The sequence below is a fragment of the Myxocyprinus asiaticus genome, chromosome 43 (assembly GCF_019703515.2).
Source record: "Myxocyprinus asiaticus isolate MX2 ecotype Aquarium Trade chromosome 43, UBuf_Myxa_2, whole genome shotgun sequence".
Taxonomy (NCBI): Eukaryota; Metazoa; Chordata; class Actinopteri; order Cypriniformes; family Catostomidae; genus Myxocyprinus; species Myxocyprinus asiaticus.
Genome location: NC_059386.1, coordinates 37,825,192 through 37,845,414, shown reverse-complemented (window position 1 = coordinate 37,845,414; position 20,223 = coordinate 37,825,192). Strand labels below are relative to the sequence as shown.

General features: G+C 38.9%; 1 protein-coding gene across 2 annotated transcripts in view; it reads right to left on the bottom strand.

Annotated features, from left to right (window-relative positions):
* Nucleotides 1–8,017: 8,017 nt before the first annotated feature.
* The window catches only part of LOC127433881 (G protein-activated inward rectifier potassium channel 2-like), a 39,169-nt gene continuing 26,963 nt past the window's right edge, over nt 8,018–20,223 (bottom strand). The window contains exons 2-3 of one of the 2 annotated variants that reach the window (XM_051686191.1): nt 17,896–18,817; nt 8,018–10,185 (exon numbers count right to left, since the gene is read on the bottom strand). In XM_051686191.1, coding sequence (XP_051542151.1) covers nt 9,848–10,185; nt 17,896–18,793 — 1,236 coding nt within the window. In that variant the 5' untranslated portion in view covers nt 18,794–18,817 and the 3' untranslated portion in view covers nt 8,018–9,847. The remainder of the gene's footprint in view (nt 10,186–17,895; nt 18,818–20,223) is intronic. The other variant, XM_051686190.1, reaches the window with a different exon arrangement.

The window sequence follows — 20,223 nt, the reverse complement described above, 5'->3', positions numbered from 1 at the left end:
GGCCTTTACAGTTCGGTGATCTACCAAAGCTTTGTGAATCGGTTCGATCGAGTCATTTTCAGAAACCATTCAAAAGGATTCGCTCGCAAATCGGACATCACTGCATCATTTAATGTTCTCACAGCTAACTGTAACTAACACAAAAACACAGTTATGTAAATAAAAACTAATCCTGAATGTAGTGTTTCAGAGTCATATGATGAGACAAGTGATTTTGTTTTGAACGTTTATTTGCCTTTATTACGATCATTCCCGCCTTTGGCAATCACGTGACATGATTGCGCGGTAAACGTCACATCACTTATGTTGACCACCTCATATTTGAACAAGTTTCTTATAACGATAGCTGTCAACAGTTTGACTGTTTTAATCCTTTTTATCCACAGTAGATGAAGCTCGATTAAATGCAGGAATATTATTACTGTTTCTGCTGCAGGTAATCAATCACATATGTGCTGATATTCAATAACTGTATTGTGTGTGTAAAGTCCTTTTTACACCTGGTAATAATATGTGTCTCTTGACCATTTGCGTTTGGCTGTCTAGGGGAGGATCTCTGATTTCATGACAATACACATCAATTACATCATCAGTGTATGATAATAAAGTGCACAAAAAAGTAAAAGAAATTTCCTCGAAATAAATTTACCATGGTTTTATTACAGTAACCATATTTTAACCTTAATATTCGTAGTGAAACCATAGTAATACAGTAAAATTAAAACTATGTTAACCTTTTAAGATCTGAAGGTGTTTTGAAAGATTTTCTGTTTCAGTGGCATACCCAAAATGAAAGGCTTGTAGCTTGCAACTGTTTTAATAATATAGATTATGATACATTCTGAGACTTTCAGCCTAAGAAACTGCTGAAAAAAAAAAAAAAAAAAGTCAAAAATGTACTATTTTTCTGATTTGACATTATATATCTCAGGGTGTTAATAAGGTGGCTCCGAAAAACTGCTTTTGTTTTGCTCCCAATCATGTCAACTGTATCTGAGAATCATTTTGTGTTGATTCGACAAAACAATCAAAAGTTATAACATTACAAAAATAATTTATCATAGTGTCCAAAAACATCTCCAAACAAATAAAACATAATAATGGTACATAAGAACTAATTACACATGCAAACACAACAATAACTAAAGGTTTGCATATCATGCAGACATGATTTTAGTAATGAGATTTCACAGAATGAGTTTCATTCTGTGTCATTTGAGTCATCATTGAGTCTGTGTCATGTATTTGGCGCCATCTCCTGGTGGACATATGTAACATTGTGCTTCATGTGGATTATCTAATGATCTATACATCTGATTATCTTGTGTGTGGACTCGTTTGAAAGATAATCACCTCCTCGAAGTAATGATATGTGATATTTTATGTTCTGTTTATTGTTCGTAAAGTTATAAGCAGAAACGTGTCAAAAAAGCAACACCAGCATAATTGTCAAAGACATATACTTACGTTCTCTTATTTTCTTCATGTTTCAACTTTTTATATATATATATAAAAAGCGTTACACATCTGACTCTTCTGGTCAAAGATGTCAGTGAATACCGAAGGAAGATGCCATTTTTGAATAACATAGGAGGGTTAATGTCATTTAAAGAATAAAGAATACATTAGGTATTACCACAAAAGAGGACACTTGAAATTTACAACCATAAAAATAATTAACAATACACTATCAAACTCAAACATAAGTTTCTAGGGGAGATATTTTTGAATGATCCAATATCTGGAAATAAATGCTGGGAGCATGACAAGCTTTGAAAAGAATAATAAATTAATTCTGGGTTCACTATTAAAGGTATCTAGCAATACTTCATTTATAGCTAATAGCAAACTCGATTAGTTAAAACAACACAGAAGCAACTTCAGTGTACTGTTTTATTTAATTATTAGAGAACAGTATAGCTTTGTGTATGTGCTGCTGATTTAAGTGTCTCTTTAGAGCAACAGGTATCAAAATACCTGGCATGTGCCACTCGATAACTTCCAATGGCATGTGCTTTACCTATAAATGTTAATAGCGCTGCTGGAGGGATGGCAACAGATAAGAATACTTGTGTGGATAATTCTGTTTCGCACTGTTCAACAAATTAGACTTTATTTGTCAAACATGCATCTGCAAATGAGAGGACTATTTGGGAAGGTGGAAATAACCCATCCAGTCATGTTTATGTGTACTGTGTCTGTTTAATATAGACAAAATCTACTAGTTTGGGGTGACCTGAACAGACCTGAACCTCTTCCATTCTGTCAACAAACATCTTCCTGCATCTTTTACTGACATTGACAGTCTTGCAGTGAAATCTCCTCCTTTCTTTCTTCCTATTCATTGCTTGACAAGAACATTTTTGTATGGAAACAGTGCATCTCACGGCCACTAGAATCTAAATCACACTCCTCTCTACCAGAAGCATGTGAATTTTCAACAGTTTGAAACACAATAAGTAGCGCTTTAACTAGTCAAGCAGTTACTGAAGGTGACCACTTTAACCAGTCCTGCGGTGACTGAGGGTGACTGCTTTAACCAGTCCTGAGATGACTGACAGCGACCACTTTAACCAGTCATGCGCTGACTGACGGTGACCGCTTTAACCAGTCCTGCGGTGACTGAGGGTGACCGCTTTAACCAGTCCTGAGGTGACTGACAGCGACCACTTGAACCAGTCATGCGCTGACTGAAGGTGACCGCTTTAACCAGTCCTGAGGTGACTGAGGGTGACCGCTTTAACCAGTCCTGCGCTGACTGACGGTGACCGCTTTAACCAGTCCTGAGGTGACTGAGGGTGACCGCTTTAACCAGTCCTGAGGTGACTGAGGGTGACCGCTTTAACCAGTCCTGCACTGACTGACAGTGACCGCTTTAACCAGTCCTGAGGTGACTGAGGGTGACCGCTTTAACCAGTCCTGCAGTGACTGAAGGTGACCGCTTTAACCAGTCCTGCAGTGACTGAAGGTGACCGCTTTAACCAGTCCTGCGGTGACTGAGGGTGACCGCTTTAACCAGTCCTGAGGTGACTGACAGCGACCACTTTAACCAGTCATGCGCTGACTGAAGGTGACCGCTTTAACCAGTCCTGAGGTGACTGAGGGTGACCGCTTTAACCAGTCCTGAGGTGACTGAGGGTGACCGCTTTAACCAGTCCTGCACTGACTGAAGGTGACTGCTTTAACCAGTCCTGAGGTGACTGAGGGTGACCGCTTTAACCAGTCCTGCGCTGACTGACGGTGACCGCTTTAACCAGTCCTGAGGTGACTGAGGGTGACCGCTTTAACCAGTCCTGAGGTGACTGAGGGTGACCGCTTTAACCAGTCCTGCACTGACTGACAGTGACCGCTTTAACCAGTCCTGCCGTGACTGAAGGTGACCACTTCAACCAGTCCTGTGGTGACTGACTGTGACCGCTTTAACCAGTCCTGCGCTGACTGACGGTGACCGCTTTAACCAGTCCTGCACTGACTGAAGGTGACCGCTTTAACCAGTCCAACGGTGACGGAAGGTGACCACTTTAACCAGTCCTGCGCTGACTGACGGTGACCACTTTAACCAGTCCTGCGGTGACTGAAGGTGACCGCTTTAACCAGTCCAACGGTGACGGAAGGTGACCACTTTAACCAGTCCTGTGGTGACCAACAATGAGCACTTTAACCAGTCCAACGGTGACTGACAGTGACCACTTTAACCAGTCCTGCAGTGACTGAAGGTGACCACTTTAACCAGTCCTGTGGTGACCAACAGTGAGCACTTTAACCAGTCCAACGGTGACTGACAGTGACCACTTTAACCAGTCCTGCGGTGACTGAAGGTGACCGCTTTAACCAGTCCTGAGGTGATCAACAGTAAGCACTTTAACCAGTCCAACGGTGATTGAAGGTGACCACTTTAACCAGTCCAACGGTGACTGAAGGTGACCACTTTAACCAGTCCTGCAGTGACTGAAGGTGACCACTTTAACCAGTCCTGCAGTGACTGAAGGTGACCACTTTAACCAGTCCTGAGGTGACTGACGGTGACCACTTTAACCAGTCCTGCACTGACCACTTTAACCAGTCCTGCGCTGACTGATTGTGACCACTAGATGTCAGAAGAGTTCAATATATGAATCTGCCTTCATATCCAACAGTGCTGATCCACCATGATTTCCTTTTAAATGAGATTTAAAATTAAATACATCACCATTTATACTAAGACCAAATCAGATAATGATCAGTAATATTTAACATTACTTTTAGATAATTTATAATATAGTTGACTGATTGACTTTAATAAATACAGCCCTGTAGGATTTAAAACAGCAGGTTTGTTTTGGAAAATACTGCAGTCATTTGAGGATCAAAGGGATTCATGTATTTTAATGCAGGTTCACGGTGTGTTGCTCATATTATAATAAGTTCTGTGTCATTGCCCAGAGAACAAAGACAGCTGTAAAATCACTTCAGTCCTGTCTGTAAATAAACCGTTTAAGTTTATACATTTTACAATGACAACCTTATACTTTATTACCAAACTACACAGCACGGTTAATTCTAGAGCTCAGAATGGTAGAATTGATGTTTAATTTTGGATAGAATCTCTCAGCCCGTTGTATAAAGGGGCCTCAGTTTGTTCCTGGGAGGCAGCAGATGCCCTAACTCCACCCCCACCCTAATCATAACCATATGGAGTCTGTAAGGCTGAGTACCCTGCCAGGAACAATTTAAGGCACCTTTCCCCCATCACAGATTTCTCACAGCCTCAATCTGATCTCATTACAGACTCACTTCAGCTCATCTGTTGAAGTGCGATGTAAAATACTAATGGCCTCATTTCACTGTGTTTTGGGCATAAAACACCAAAGACATTATCTTTAACTAAAATAATCTCAGTTATTGTTAGACATCAAACATTATACACTTTGAAACTATCCCCTTAGAGGCAGTGAACATTAAAGGAATATTCCGGGTTCAATACAAGTTAATCTTAATGGACAGCATTTGTGTCATAATGTTCATTAACACATAAATTAATTTCCACTCTTTCCTCCAGTGAGACACTTACAATGGAAGTCAATGGGGTCAATCTGTAAACATTAAAATACTCACTGTTTCAAAAGTATAGACACAAGACATAAACAATATGTGTGTTAACATGATTTTACTGTCAATCACTTACTAACCACATCTGTGGAAAGATATAGACAATTTTACAACTTCGTTGCCATGACGACGTAACACAGTAAACATTAAAACGACCTTCACAGCTGAAATAATACACAAGAATTAATGTATGTGCTTTTATTAAATTATAATCTTCACATTTCTGCATTTAAATCCTCTAAAAATTGACCCCATTGACTTCCATTATAAGTGTTTCACTGGAACACACATTTGTGTTTTTAGGGTTAGTGTACAGCAGAAACTGTGTGACACATGCATCTTTATCCTTATCAGACACAACACATTTCCTGTGAATGATATTTATCCACAAAATTCACATCGAAGAGAACTGAATTAAAACTCAATCACTGAATTCACTCGCTGTTTGTTCAGATCACTGAACAATAAACACAGAAGCGATTGTATAATCCTTTACACAGAGAACAAACCACATGATTTAGATTTGGTTTATTTATGAGTTCTTGTGACACACAGTAATTATCTGAATCAACAAGAAAATCGTAATGAATCGTCTGTCATACGTGCACTAAAACCGTATAAACGCTGTGTGTGATGTGTCATATTATGGCTTCTTAAATAAGCTTTAGATAAAGATCAGAAGACATTTCAATATTTGATAATAATGTTAATCTTCCTGATTTAATATTCTCCAAATGAATGAACAGAAATCAAAGAATGAGAGTACATTTGATAAGAATGTGAATGGGGAGTTTGATATCAGCAGGGCGCATTAAAGGGCACTTTATCAGATATACACAATAAACAGTAAGGGTTATTACTCTCAATACTGACACGGGATGAAATACTTAAGTCCACATTTAAAAGAATCCAACATCTTGTGTACTCGTGGGTGCAGGAGAGAATGGAGATTGTTTATGGACGTCAGTCGATGACATCATCAGTTTAACGTTACTGTGTATAAATATATGTTTAATAACTTTTGGCAGTCTGACCAAATAATGAGTCAAAATACATTTGCAACTGTAATTATTTCTGGTTCATTTGTCACACTGGAAATACAAGGTCAAGCGCAATGCATTGTGGGATACAATATTATTGAATGTGGTCTGTTGTAGGAATGCACATAAGTACCGGTACTACAGTCAGTACTAAAATACAAAAGATGTAAGGATACTACTGTAGTATCAAATACTGACTCATTTCAGGCCCTGCGTGATTTTTTCTATGTGTGTGCTTTTAAACACGTATGCAGATACCATAAAACTGTCAAATACACTTCAAAATTCATTCAAACTACCGTCTTGCCGAAGTATTAATGTAAAGTAGGGCTGGTAAATTTAACACGTTAATTTATGCGATTAATAGTTAACTCTTTAACATGTCACGCAATATCTGTAATATACAGTATCTGTTTTTTTACTTCCTGAAACTACACTAATGTTTTTATCCACTTCCTGTGGCTAAAATTGGCATATCTACATTTCCATGAGGTACATGCTCGACCCGACTGCACATCTTATCACCGAAACTGATTGTGTGGAGCGGTGCACGCTTTTTACGGGCGACACATAATTACAGAAGCCCCGAACTGCACTGTGAAAAAAACCCAGTTTACTAGGAGAAAATATATATTTTAGGTGTCTTAGTGCCTTCCTGAGCCAGTCAGGATTGCAAAAAATAAATAAATAATTAATAAATAAATAAATAATATTAATTCTCAAAAAAAAATTATTTAGTTTTTTTTACATATGTTTCACCACATATAACTCTGGTGAAACATATGTAAAATAAATAAATAAATAAATACAAAATAGAGAATTATTTTTATTTATTATATTTTATTTTATTTTTTGCCTTCCTGAGAGGCTCCCGAGTTATTTTCGCTCCAAAGAGTTCACTGATTTGGGCAACGCTAACGTTCCTGTTAGAGTATTATACAACAATAAATCAAAAGATCAAGTACCACAGCTGTCATCTGTCACCTTGTAAGCATTTAAAGATTTCATTTAAAGCATTTAAAGATTTCATTTAAAGCATTTAAAGATTTCATTTAAAGCATTTAAAGACTAGTTAAAGATGTCATTCTAACTGATAGCGGAACCTGGTGGCCGAGGTTGGTACTGCATGCTAATGTTAGCTAGCAAGTAAAAAAAAACATTCTCATGTGTTTCCTCTTGCGGAGAAAAAATAATATTTTTGAGATAAATTATTTTATTTTATTTTTTGGAGAAAAAAAAGTTAGCGAGAAAAGGACAATGTACACTTCAGCTGCTCTTGCCAATAAAGTTTGATATGAATTTAATATGATCATTTGATTCTATTATTAAAAAAGTCCCCTGAAAACACCAGAAGATTTTTGCCCAACTTTTAATAACAGCATGTTCACTGATTTGATGGCATGTAAACATATACTCCTATCAGAAATTATACCTGTAAAACTTGTGTAATGAACTCTATCCACAATAAAACACTTTTAACATATACATATTTAAATATATTTATGATTATATATTTTTAATGTTTGTTGTATTTAATAGTGATTAATTACAGAAAACTGTGAATCAATTAAAATGTTTTAAACTAATTAATCGTCTGTGTAAAGTGAACGTAAACATCGGGACAAAACAGATTCATATTAAAATATCAGATTTGTGTATTTGGACTTTAAACTCGTAATTTGTTTTAATTTCTGACTGTTTACTTGTCTTTAATAACTGAGAATGTGAAAATGTTTACTTAACTAATTAGTTGATATTAGTTTTTGCTGTGGCGTTAAAATGAAGAGATTTCATGGTATTGGTACTACAACTCTGTTTTATATGTTTTACTATATTAAAGCTGAAGTATGTTAATTATATTTAGAGATAATTATAAGTCGTTCATAGGTTCATTTTCCTGAAAACTGTAAACACTGTGTCTCTGTGGAGCTATACAAATTCTTCTGTTTGTTTCACGAGTGATCTGTTTAGACCCGCCCTAATAATATTACTCAACCAATGGCGTGAGATGGGGGCGGGACTATCTGTTCTGCAGAAGGGGGCGTATTCAGGAAGCTGTTTTGAAAACAGTGTTTATTTTTGCGGTTCTGTTCGGTGGCGCTAGTGTCGCAGAAATGACTTCAGCTTTAAGATTCTAGTTTAAATGTAATTGTAACAGTTTATAGTCTTTCGTAAAGACATCTTTTCAATGTTTTGTCGACAGCACGATCAAACCCAACAGTACGACCCACTGAACAGTCAGTACATCTATCCCTCACAGTCTTGCTTTCACACCAAATGAAATATAACCTGACGTCCATTCTCACATCATGTAAACACTGAGGTGTCTGTATGTGGGATTGCTTTAGATGATGTCGTGAGTTCGTCTCTTTGGTCTTGAGTGTGAGTGACGCTGATGTGTCACATGATCAGACTTGTGTCTGCTGTTGCTGTCTGACAAAATGAACAAAAACAGAATGGAAAAGAGAAGGAGTGAGAGTCTGTGGGGAGAAACATGTGCAAACAACTTGCATCCGTCTTCTGGGAGTCACACACTTATGCAGAAGGACGTCTATCTTAAAGGAGCAGTCCAACCAGAAATGAAAATTCTGTCATCATTTACTCACCCTAATGTTGTTCCAAACCCAGCTTTTTTCCATACAACTGTCAAGCTCCAAATAGGACAAAAATGCACCATAAAAGGATCATAAAAGTAGTTTGTATAACTTGTGTACTATATTCCAAGTCTTCTGAAGTCATGTGCTAGCTTTGTGTGATGAACACGCACAATTTAAGTTGTTGTTCACTGAAAATCTTCCCCACCAACAAAGCTCTGAAATCTCTGTTTAAATTCAGATTAAAAATGATGCCAAATGCTTCTCGAGTGCATCGCTGTATGGAAAAGAGATTCTTAAAAATGTACACTGAAGAAAGTCATACAGGTTTGGAACAACATGAGGTTGAGTAAATGATTACAGAATTATCATTTTTGGGTGAACTATCCCCTTTATTTTAAAGAGTAATACAACTGTGAAGAATCAAGTTATAATTATGAATTAAATTAAGTTCAAAGTGATGGGTGAAATAAATGTAAAGGACAGTATGGAAGGTTATTTGATCACACACACACAAACACACACACACACACACACACCCTCTTCAGACTGACATATTCCCACATACCCATGCAAAACATCCGCCGCCCAGCTGATCCTCATTCTCCTTGGCGGGCAGATCATATTGTCCATGTTTGCATCCAGTATAAAGATCTTCTGTGCGTCCTGTAATATGGTCTAATGTACTTTCAATTATATACATCAGAGTCAATCATCTACTGGGTTTTTTTGTACATGCTTGAATACATATATGTGCAAACCCAAACAATTCCAAAAGGCAGAATATACAGACGAATCGTATCAAACAACCTCAAATATTCACACTTCTCCAATTGAAGAAATATTGAAATATATATACAAAAAATACAAATGCCCTAGAATAGATCTATATATATATATATTTATATTCATATATAGGTTTTAATCTTTGAATTACAAATCAGAAAATATCATTTCTTATCTTTAAGAAAAAAATTGTTTCAGAAACCATGCAGTCACCCGAGAGTTTGTGAAATCCGTATCATCGGCCCGACTCTGGGGCGCTTTCCTGAGCTGACCTCTGACCTCTGACCTCAGCTAATCGTTCAGTGGTGCAGAGGAGAGGCGAGAGATTCTCGTTCTGTCCTACACTTTCGATTCGTTCTCTATGTTAGCGATGTCTCCGTTTCTCTCCATCAGCTCGTCAGTGTCTCTGCTCTTCTCCGGCGGTTTGTCCCACGAGTTCAGCAAACCCTGTTGACTCAGTTTACTCGCCACCGACCATGTGAGCGGCAGGCGAGAACACGCCGTCATTTCCGCCAGCTCTCGTGCGCTGCAGCTCGGCGTGTTGGTTTCGTAGATATCGTGGAAGCTGTTGTAGTCGACCTCGTAAAAACCGTCTTCCAGAGTCAGGACGGGCGTGAAGCGGTAACCCCACTTGATCTCGCTGGCCACGTACGAGCTTCGTGCTTGACATGTCATTCCTGCAACAGCACAAAGCACAGAGGTAAAGAACAGACAACACAACTGACAAACAAACAACATGTGGAAATGTCCCTATAAAGAACCCGTGAAATTAAAGTTTTTAATTAAAACACTGGAGTCTTATGGATTACTTTTATGCTGCCTTTATGTGCTTTTATGAGCTTCATAGTTCATAGTGAGGAAATGATGAGAGAATTTGAACTGTTCCTTTAAATAACAAATTTGAGGTTGCTTCTCCTGATTCAAGTCAAGTCCATTTTATTTGTATAGTACCTTCACAACACACATCATTTTAAAGCAGCTTCACAGAAAATTACACAGTAGCAGAAAAAGATGCTGTGATGTCTTAAAGTCCTCACTGTGCGGTTTAAACGAATAATGTGATTGAAAATCATGCCTTCTTTATCACTTCCAAACACACACACAGAGGTAAAGTGAAGACCCTCTGCTGCACACACGCCGCAGCACGAGTCTTACGAACGCTTATTTATTTGATATATTCTGTCGTACTACGCAAGGAAAAGTTTCATTAGAGAACTTTCATTCATCTGCTGTGCGATAACATTTCTGAGCCAAATCCCTCCGAAGCATTTGTGTGTGTGGATTCATGCGCCGGTGCTGCAGGTGAGACAGACACAGATCAGAAGCGCATTTACTGTTATCAGCAGACACGCATGTGAAACCACTGCTGCAGCCCTCACACACACATACACACATAAACACACACACACACAGACAGACACAGACATACACACATAAACACACACACACACAGACAGACACAGACATACACACATAAACACACACACACACACACACACACACACACACACACACACACAGACATACACACAGACATACACACACAGACACAGACATACACACACACACATACACACATAAACACACACACACACAGACATACACACACACACACAGACATACACACACACACAGACATACACACACACACACACAGACATACACACACACACACACAGACATACACACACACACACACACACAGACATACACAGACACAGACATACACACACACACACAGACATACACACACACACAGACATACACACACACACACAGACACAGACATACACACACACACACATACACACATAAACACACACACACACACACACAGACATACACACACACACACAGACATACACACACACACACAGACATACACACACACATACACACACAGACATACACACACACACACACACACATACACACATAAACACACACACACACACACACAGACATACACACATAAACACACACACTCACACATACACATATAAACACACACACTCACACATACACATATAAACACACACACTCACACATACACATATAAACACACACACACTCACACATACACACATAAACATACACACACACACACACTCTAAACACACACACTCACACATACACATATAAACACACACACACTCACACATACACATATAAACACACACACACACTCACTCTCTCTCACACACACACACTCACACATACACACACACACACACACACACACTCACTCTCTCTCACACACACACACTCACACATACACATATAAACACACACACACACACTCACTCTCTCTCACACACACACTCACACATACACATATAAACACACACACACTCACTCTCTCACACACACACACACTCACACATACACATATAAACACACACACACACACTCACTCTCTCTCACACACACACACTCACACATACACATATAAACACACACACTCACACACACACTCACTCTCTCTCTCACACACACACACACACACAATCGCTGCACAGAGTAATTAAAACACACTTTGTAATATGTCCAGACACAACCACAAAATAAATGCAAGGCAACACAAAGATGTGTGTGGTTGTGTGTCTCCCTGCTGACATGCGTGTTTTATGACATGTGTATTCATGCATGTGGTGAGCTGCTCTCTCATCGCCATGACAACAGGTCAGCTGTGAAAACGCCACCAGCTGTTCCTGATTTCCAGTCGTGCCCTGAGCACCCTCGACCTCACCGTTCCTCGACAAACTACACGTGACATCACAACACAAGAACTGCAGAAATAATGAGTGACAGTGAATGTGTGAGCTATAGCTGATGCAGCACGTGCAGTCTGTCCTGCGTCATTCAGTGTGTTAATTAGATGCATTTCTAAAGCTCTCAGAAACAAGGCCTGTGCATCGTGATGGGATGTGTTTCTGAGAGAGAATCCTCACTCTATAATGACAGATCAAAGCATGTGGTTATGATCATGGTAATAACAGTAATACTGCAGCGCTGTTATATAATGTCAGTGGGTTTCTAATGCTGCAGCGTCACCATGGCAACCGCACTCACAAACCCTTAAAATAGCATCACAGTTGCAGTAAAAGCAAACACACAGCTTTTTCCCTTTGGTCTAATTGTCTCGACAAGATTCACCATTCAAGTGTTTGTGTGCAGCTGCTTGTGTGTCTGTGAAATGGAATATTTGAACTTCATTGGTCACAACACAGGACTATTGATGTGCAGTGTTCAAATACTGATAACAGGAAATAGTGACCAGGGGCACAAACTATTGCTCGACTAAAATAAGTGTTTGTGCAGAAAAACACTTCCATTCAATCCACCACAACCACTGCAGTAAAAATAATAATATAATGAATATTAGATTCATGTTGATTTTACTGAGACAGTTTGTGACTTTCAGTGGTCTGTCTGAGCAGATAGGAAGTGACATCAGCAGTCATATTAGCACTTCCTCCACTGCATCACTGTAGGGAACAGGAACTGAGGAACAGTCAGAGGACGTTTGTATGATTCATGAATCATGCAACTGGAAAAAGGTTCATGAAATTATCATGGGATTCATGTGAAGCTGTAATGAATCTCATTCATTGAGAATCTGAGGACATTTTGCACACTTTCTGCATTAATTTTGGGGGAAAATCTGCAGAATTCTGTGTATGGATTTAAATATGGTCAGGGGCCGTTCACACAGGATACGTTCTTGCATTCAAAATCAGTGAGACGCAACACAGTGGGATGGAATAGAACACGGGTCAAGAGACATGTTTTTAAAAGTTCAGCTTATTTAATGGGATAGTTCACCCAAAAATTAACATTAATTAACTTTGAAGCTCCAAAAGCAGCATAAAAGTAATCCATAAGACTCCAGTAGTTTAATCCATGTTTTCAGAAGTGATATGATAGGTGTGTGTGAGAAACAGATCAATATTTAACTCATTTTTTTCTATAAATCTCCACATTCACTTTCACATTCTTCTTCCATTGTTTATGGCGATTTGTATTCTTCATGCATATCGCCACCTACTGGGCAGGAGGAGAATTTATAGTAAAAAAGGACTTAAACATTGACCTGTTTCTCACCCACACCTATCATATCACTTCTGAAGACATGGATTAAACCACTGGAGTCTTATGGATTACTTTTATGCTGCCTTTATGTGCTTTTTGGAGCTTCAAAGTTCTGGTCACCATTCACTTGCATTGTATGGACCTACAGAGCTGAAATATTCTCCTAAAAATCTTAATTTGTGTTCTGCAGAAGAAAGAAAGTCACACACATCTGGGATGACATGAGGGTGAGTAAATGATGAGAGAATTTTCATTTTTGGGAGAACTGTCCCTTTAAGCTTGACACAGTGTCTTAAAAATATGCCGCTCAAGTTGCAAGATGCTGAAAATCTGAAATGCATCACAACAGACAATGTTATCTAGTGCATATTTACAATGACAACAATTAAAATAATAGTTCAGCCAGAACACAACAACACATCCTGTTTAAACAGAGCTCAAGAGTACTACACAGCCGGAAGCATTTTCATAGTCAGTCACTTTTGTCACATTAGTAGAGAAATCCCCTCGTGTCAATTCTGCTGCAATTATAACTAAGGGTTTTTTTAAGTGAGTTATTGCAACTGGACTCTGAATATCACTAAACACAAATAACATTTATCAGCTGCCATTTAAACATCTTTGCAAAATAACAACTCACATGCCCGCTATATTTATAAAGTGTGTTCACTAGGGGAGGTGGGCGATATGACAAAAATCATATATCATGATACGAGTAATTTTATATCACGATAACGATATATATCACATTATAATATATTTTTGTAAAATCAACAAAAATGTATTTTTTGATTGGATTGATGCGCGAGACAACAGAGCAGATCATTTGCGCGAGCTGGTTCTGTTACACTCGCGCAAAAGTTTTACTAACACTGCGAAAATATCTTTAACTGAACGCGATAGTATCATTCAATTAGCATCAGCAGCTCTACATTTCATTTGTGCGGCAGCCGAAAACATTTCAATGGGAGAACCGACATCTTTCCCTGATATCTGCGACCAGGATTGGGGAGTAACGGAATACATGTAATGCGATTACATATTTAAAATACTAAATATTAGTAACTGTATTCACTATAGTTATATTTAAATAGTTGATAATCAGAATACAGTTACATTAAAAAAAAGTATTTTGATTATTGAAGAAATTACTTTGCATTTAATAGTCATTTGTTTAATTGAATATTTAGACTAATAAGTTGGAAATCATTTATCCATGTATATGATGCGATCCAAGGAGCGTTTGAACAGCACTGAAATACTTTATGATGCGTTACATTCATACGAGTTCACACTGTTGTGAGTGAAAAGGTGGATATGATGTCATTGAGGAGCTTAATAGAGGAGCTACATAATGTTTCTACAGCTTAACAAAAAACTTTTTGTATGACATTAAGTGATAAATGAAAACTATTTATGGCATTATTTATGAAGACATCCTCACTATGCAACATTTTGCACAGTACTGTATTTATATATATACAAGTGTATTTTCGTGCTTTATTTACTTGTTTATTGTCAAAACAAGTGAAAAAATCTACCAGTGCTGAAGAAGTAATCCAAAGTATTTAGATTACATTACTGACCTTGAGTAATCTAACGGATTACGTTACAGATTACATTTTACAGCATGTAATCTGTAATCTGTAGTGGAATACATGTCAAAAGTAACCCTCATAACCCTGCGTATGACCCAGTCTGAATACACCTGCGACCCCCCAGTTGAGAAACACATAAATAACCATAATGTACTGCCTATTTTTAATAATTCAGTCAGTGAATTAAATACTTCCAAATACTTCCTCTTATATAATTTTCTCTTTATTTGGAACTTGACAATAGTCCAAGTAAAAAAAAAACAAACAAACAAAAAAACAAATCATTAAATCATTGTTGCCATAATGCTAAATTTCACATTATGCCACATTTCAGTCTGATATCCTGTTGACCAATATCATTATCATTATAAACTTTCCTCAAGAAACTCATCTTCTCAAAACAATGCAACAAAGAAAATAATACATATGTAAAACTAAAAAATCCAACGAAAATAAACACGTCTTGTCACGGCTCCAGCGAGCTCGCCGGTTTGTTTTGTCATTTTCTCTCCCTCATGTCTCGCAGGCACGGCCGGCATGCATGATCAGCGTTTCCATGGGAACATTGATCATGCCACTGATTAGCATGCTGAGCAACACCTGTTCTCCTCTAATTCACTCCCTTCTTAAGCCCGTTGTGTTCTCAGTATCTTTGCTAGATTGTTGTTTGATGTTGAGTACTCTCACTCTCTCTGTCTATTTGGTTCTGTCTCGTGTATCTGTTGCCCGCGTGTCGGGTGTGTGTTTGCCTTCCAGCTTTGCTGTGTGTCAGCTGGTCTTCCACGGAGGATACCTCGTCTCTGCCCGCGTGTCGGGAGTTAAGATCGCCCATCTCTGCTGGCCACTGTTCTGCACCGCACTGAGCTTCAGCGGAGGATTTTACAAATCTGTTCCTCAACCCATGACTGCTCATTATTGCTGTTAATAAATCCTTTGAACTGTTCCTCTGCTCTTGGGTCTGTTTGCCTCAATATTGCTCGTTACATGTCTTGCAGAAATGTCCAAAATTATGTACGAATTAATGCGGAGCACATCTTTTGGCTTTTATAATATTATTTTGCATGCTTCATTTGAGGAGGAAAAACAAACTGCTTATATTACGAGTGATTATTAACGTGTGAAACAGACTGCAGATTACATTTTTCTGCTCTGTGTTGGCTTTTGTGAACCCACACAACAGATGTCGCACCTATTTTAATAAACCTGATGAAGGCCTACATGCCGAAACGCATTGGTGTCTGTTATTTATTTTAAAGTCCAATAAAGTTTATCAGTGCAAGTGTTGCTGGATTCCTCTGCTCCACACCTGTTTTAATAACAACCTCCTCTTCTTTTTCTTGACTTGTTTGGGAGTCGTCACGCTCTGTGGAGATGTTTTTTCTGGGTCAGAAATGACTGAGTTGCACAAGTGATCACGCTCTACGCTCTCCTGCCTACTGGACACACGTGCACTTGCGTGCTCCAAAGATAGCACACGCAACATGCACATGAAACACAGATGAGCGTGTCAAATGAGAAGCATATTAAGCTCTTAAAGGTGCACTCTTGAACTTTTGTCTTTGTGTCATCTTGGACTTACAGTGACACCTAGTGGCTTGGATGCAGCATCATTTAAAATCAATAGTTTTCACTTTCAGATGCCATTGTAAACAAAATTATAATTCATGTCTTTAGGAGTTCAACTTTTTTAATGAGGAAAAATACACCTTTAAATGTCACTGGATATGCTTTGCGGCCGTCGAACATTTTGTAATGCCATAAAAACTCTGTTGATGTTTTCTGTATTCTCTCAGTCTCACATGAAGCCCCACTGATAGATAAGCCCACGCTGCACACATGTAAACGTACGTAACACAATATACATGATACAGCAATATCTCTATTGACTGACACTCTATATCGTCACCACGATATTTATCGCCATATCGCCCAGCTCTAGTGTTCAGTAGTATTTCCTTATACACTACAGCGGAAAAGTTTGGACACAGCCACTCATTCTTTATTATGACTATTTTCCACATTTTAAAATAATAGTCAAGTCATCAAAACTATGAAATAACACAAACGGAATAATGGGAATTATGTAGTGACAGATAAATGTATAAACACGTGTATTTGAGGCTGTTGTATGGGTATATTTTTACACTGGACATTTCTTCACTGCTTTTCCTTCACTATACACTCACACATTTCATTTTTGGAGTTTGAAAGTGTTGGTCCCGATTGACTTGCATCGTATGCATAAATTTACATCATATCTCCAAAATATCTTTGTGTTCCACAGAAGAAAGTACAAGTATGAGACGGCATACGAATGAGTAAATGATGAGAGAATGATCATTTCTGGTTGAACTATTCCTTTAATATTTTAGTTTTGAGAAGAATTTCATGCATAGGAACAATTTATATTTGTCCACAAAAATCATTTCAAGCATTTCAGCGTAAGCCTCTAAACCCGAAGGTTTGTAAGATCATGAGAAACATACATTTAGTCAACTGTGTCCAAACTTTTCACTGGTAGTGTACATATAAAATGGAGTCCTTTTAATTTTACTGTAATGGAATACAATGATCTAGTTTGTAATATTCTGATTACGTAACACCACTACAAGTATTCTGTTACTCCTCGAGCCTGTCGGCAACTACAGCAGTAAACATGAATCCATCCGCCGTCTTCACACCATCATCTGCTCTTACCTGTGGCTTCTACCATGCCCTCCAGGATGACCACGATCTCCAGCTCCTCCTTGGCCAGATGTTGTTTGGAGATCTCCCAGAACGGACTGTGCTGGTTGATCTCATGGCAGATGATGAGTGGAGACACCAGGAAGAGCCGGTCATCGCCGGTGTCATAACCCACGTTCATGTCCGTTTGATTGAGGGGAATGAACTCTCCCTCCTTCGTCTGTTTGGACTTGATCAGTTTGGCTCTGATCGACGCCTCCACGATGTGCGAGTTCCGCAGGTCCCCGACACGAAACATCAGACAAAGTCGCCCGTCGCGCATGGAGATGACAGCGTTGGTGGAGAACACCAGAGTCTCTGCGCGCTTCTTGGGCTGCGAGATCTTCACGAACATGCAGCCCACCATGAAGGCGTTGACGATGGAGCCCAGCACAGACTGCACCAGCAGAAGGATGATGCCCTCTGGACACTTGTCAGTGATCACCCTGTGGCCATACCCGATGGTCGTCTCTGTTTCAATAGAGAACAAGAACGCCGACACAAAGCCGTTGAGGTTGTTGACGCATGGAGTCCACTGGTTGTCTCCGATGTGGTCCAGATCTCCTCGTATATACGCGATCAGCCACCACATGAAGCCAAAAAACAGCCACGTCACTGTGTAAACCAGCACGAAGATGAAGAGGTTGAACCTCCACTTGAGGTCCACCAGCGTGGTGAAGATGTCCGTCAGGTAGCGGTAGGTCTCGCGCACGTTTCCGTGGTGGACGTTGCACTTGCCGTCTTTGCGGACGTAGCGCTGGACCTTCTGCTTGACACGCTCTCGCTCTTGCAGCGGTTTGGGGATATCTTCTCGCGCCTGCTTGGGCAACTTGGGCTGTCGGGCCGTGATGCTCTCGACATCCTGCTCCATCTGGATTTCTGGAAGTTTCTGCGCCTGGAGGGAGAGAAGAACACGATGAGAAACATCTCAGTGTGTGAACGATTAGTCGACTAGTTGGGCTGAAGTATATTTAGACTGGTTACTGTAGTAAAACCATGTTTAATTTTCATAACGGATGGATAAAGATATTACAAGGGAATGTGACTATTTCAGAAAATAAATTCCCACCCGTTCCCATAAGGGGCTCCGTACGAGACACATTTATATATTAAAGTATTTTTATCTTGACAATCTGTCAAAACACAACGCTCGTGGCGTGAGACACTGAGACAGCGACATGTGACACAACGGTCAGCGATGTCTCTCATCATGTGTACATACAGTAGACGAACAATTAAAAATATCTGTTGTCTGACAGTAATTGGATTTGATGGTTGTAGTCAGCATATTTGAGAAGTTGCATTTCTAAATTCATCCTTTTAAAGCAAATATTGAAGCTCAAAATTTGTTGTTGTCCACCAGTCGGTCATCCTGACACGGCCGTCTGTGCTGAACACCTTTCAATCTAAACAGCCCATTACAGTATTCATCTTCATCTTTACAACATTTTACTTTCACATCAGACAGCAGTTTATAAGCTTCATGGGAGGTCGAGAAAAAAACGAGTCACAGTGATGCTGAAATGTTTCATAAAACCCTTTTATATCTCAATCACAAACGTCTCCTGCTCTTTGATTCTATCACACTGTAAAATCTCTTTATGTTAATATCACTGATGTGGAATGTGATTTTTCTTCATTAACACAGATCTGCTCTGATTCATGTCTCACACGTCACTTTGACCAACTCTGACCTCAAAACGGCCTTGAAATGCGGGTACAACCTCGGGTCACACTTTATATTAAGTGGCCTTAACTACTATATACTAACATTAAATATATACAGACAATGTATTTACTGTGTAACTACATGTTGTTCTGCAAATTATCCACATTTGCCGATACTGAGGTTGAGGAACGGGTTGGCAAGTACTTTAAATATAATTACAATGCAACAACATGTATGTACATAATAAGTACATTGTATCAAATGGTGAAGTACGTAGTAGTTAAAGACACCTAATATAAAGTGGGTCCCAACCCCAATTCCAAATTGGGACAGTATGAAATAAAAACAAAAATGAGTGATTTGTACATTATATTCACCCTTTGCTATATTGAAAGCTCTACAGCTACACATTATATGATGTTTACCTTGTGAATATCATTGTTTTTTTATGTACAGTAATTTTAAATCAGATGATTGCAACACACTCCAAAATAGTTGAGATGGGGCAATTTAAGACTAATAACAATTTGACGAGTTAAAATAACAAGGTGATGTGAAACAGGAGATGTTTAACAGGTGAGGCAATCGTGTCATAGTATATAAGGAGCCTCCAAAAACAGCCTAGTCCTTCA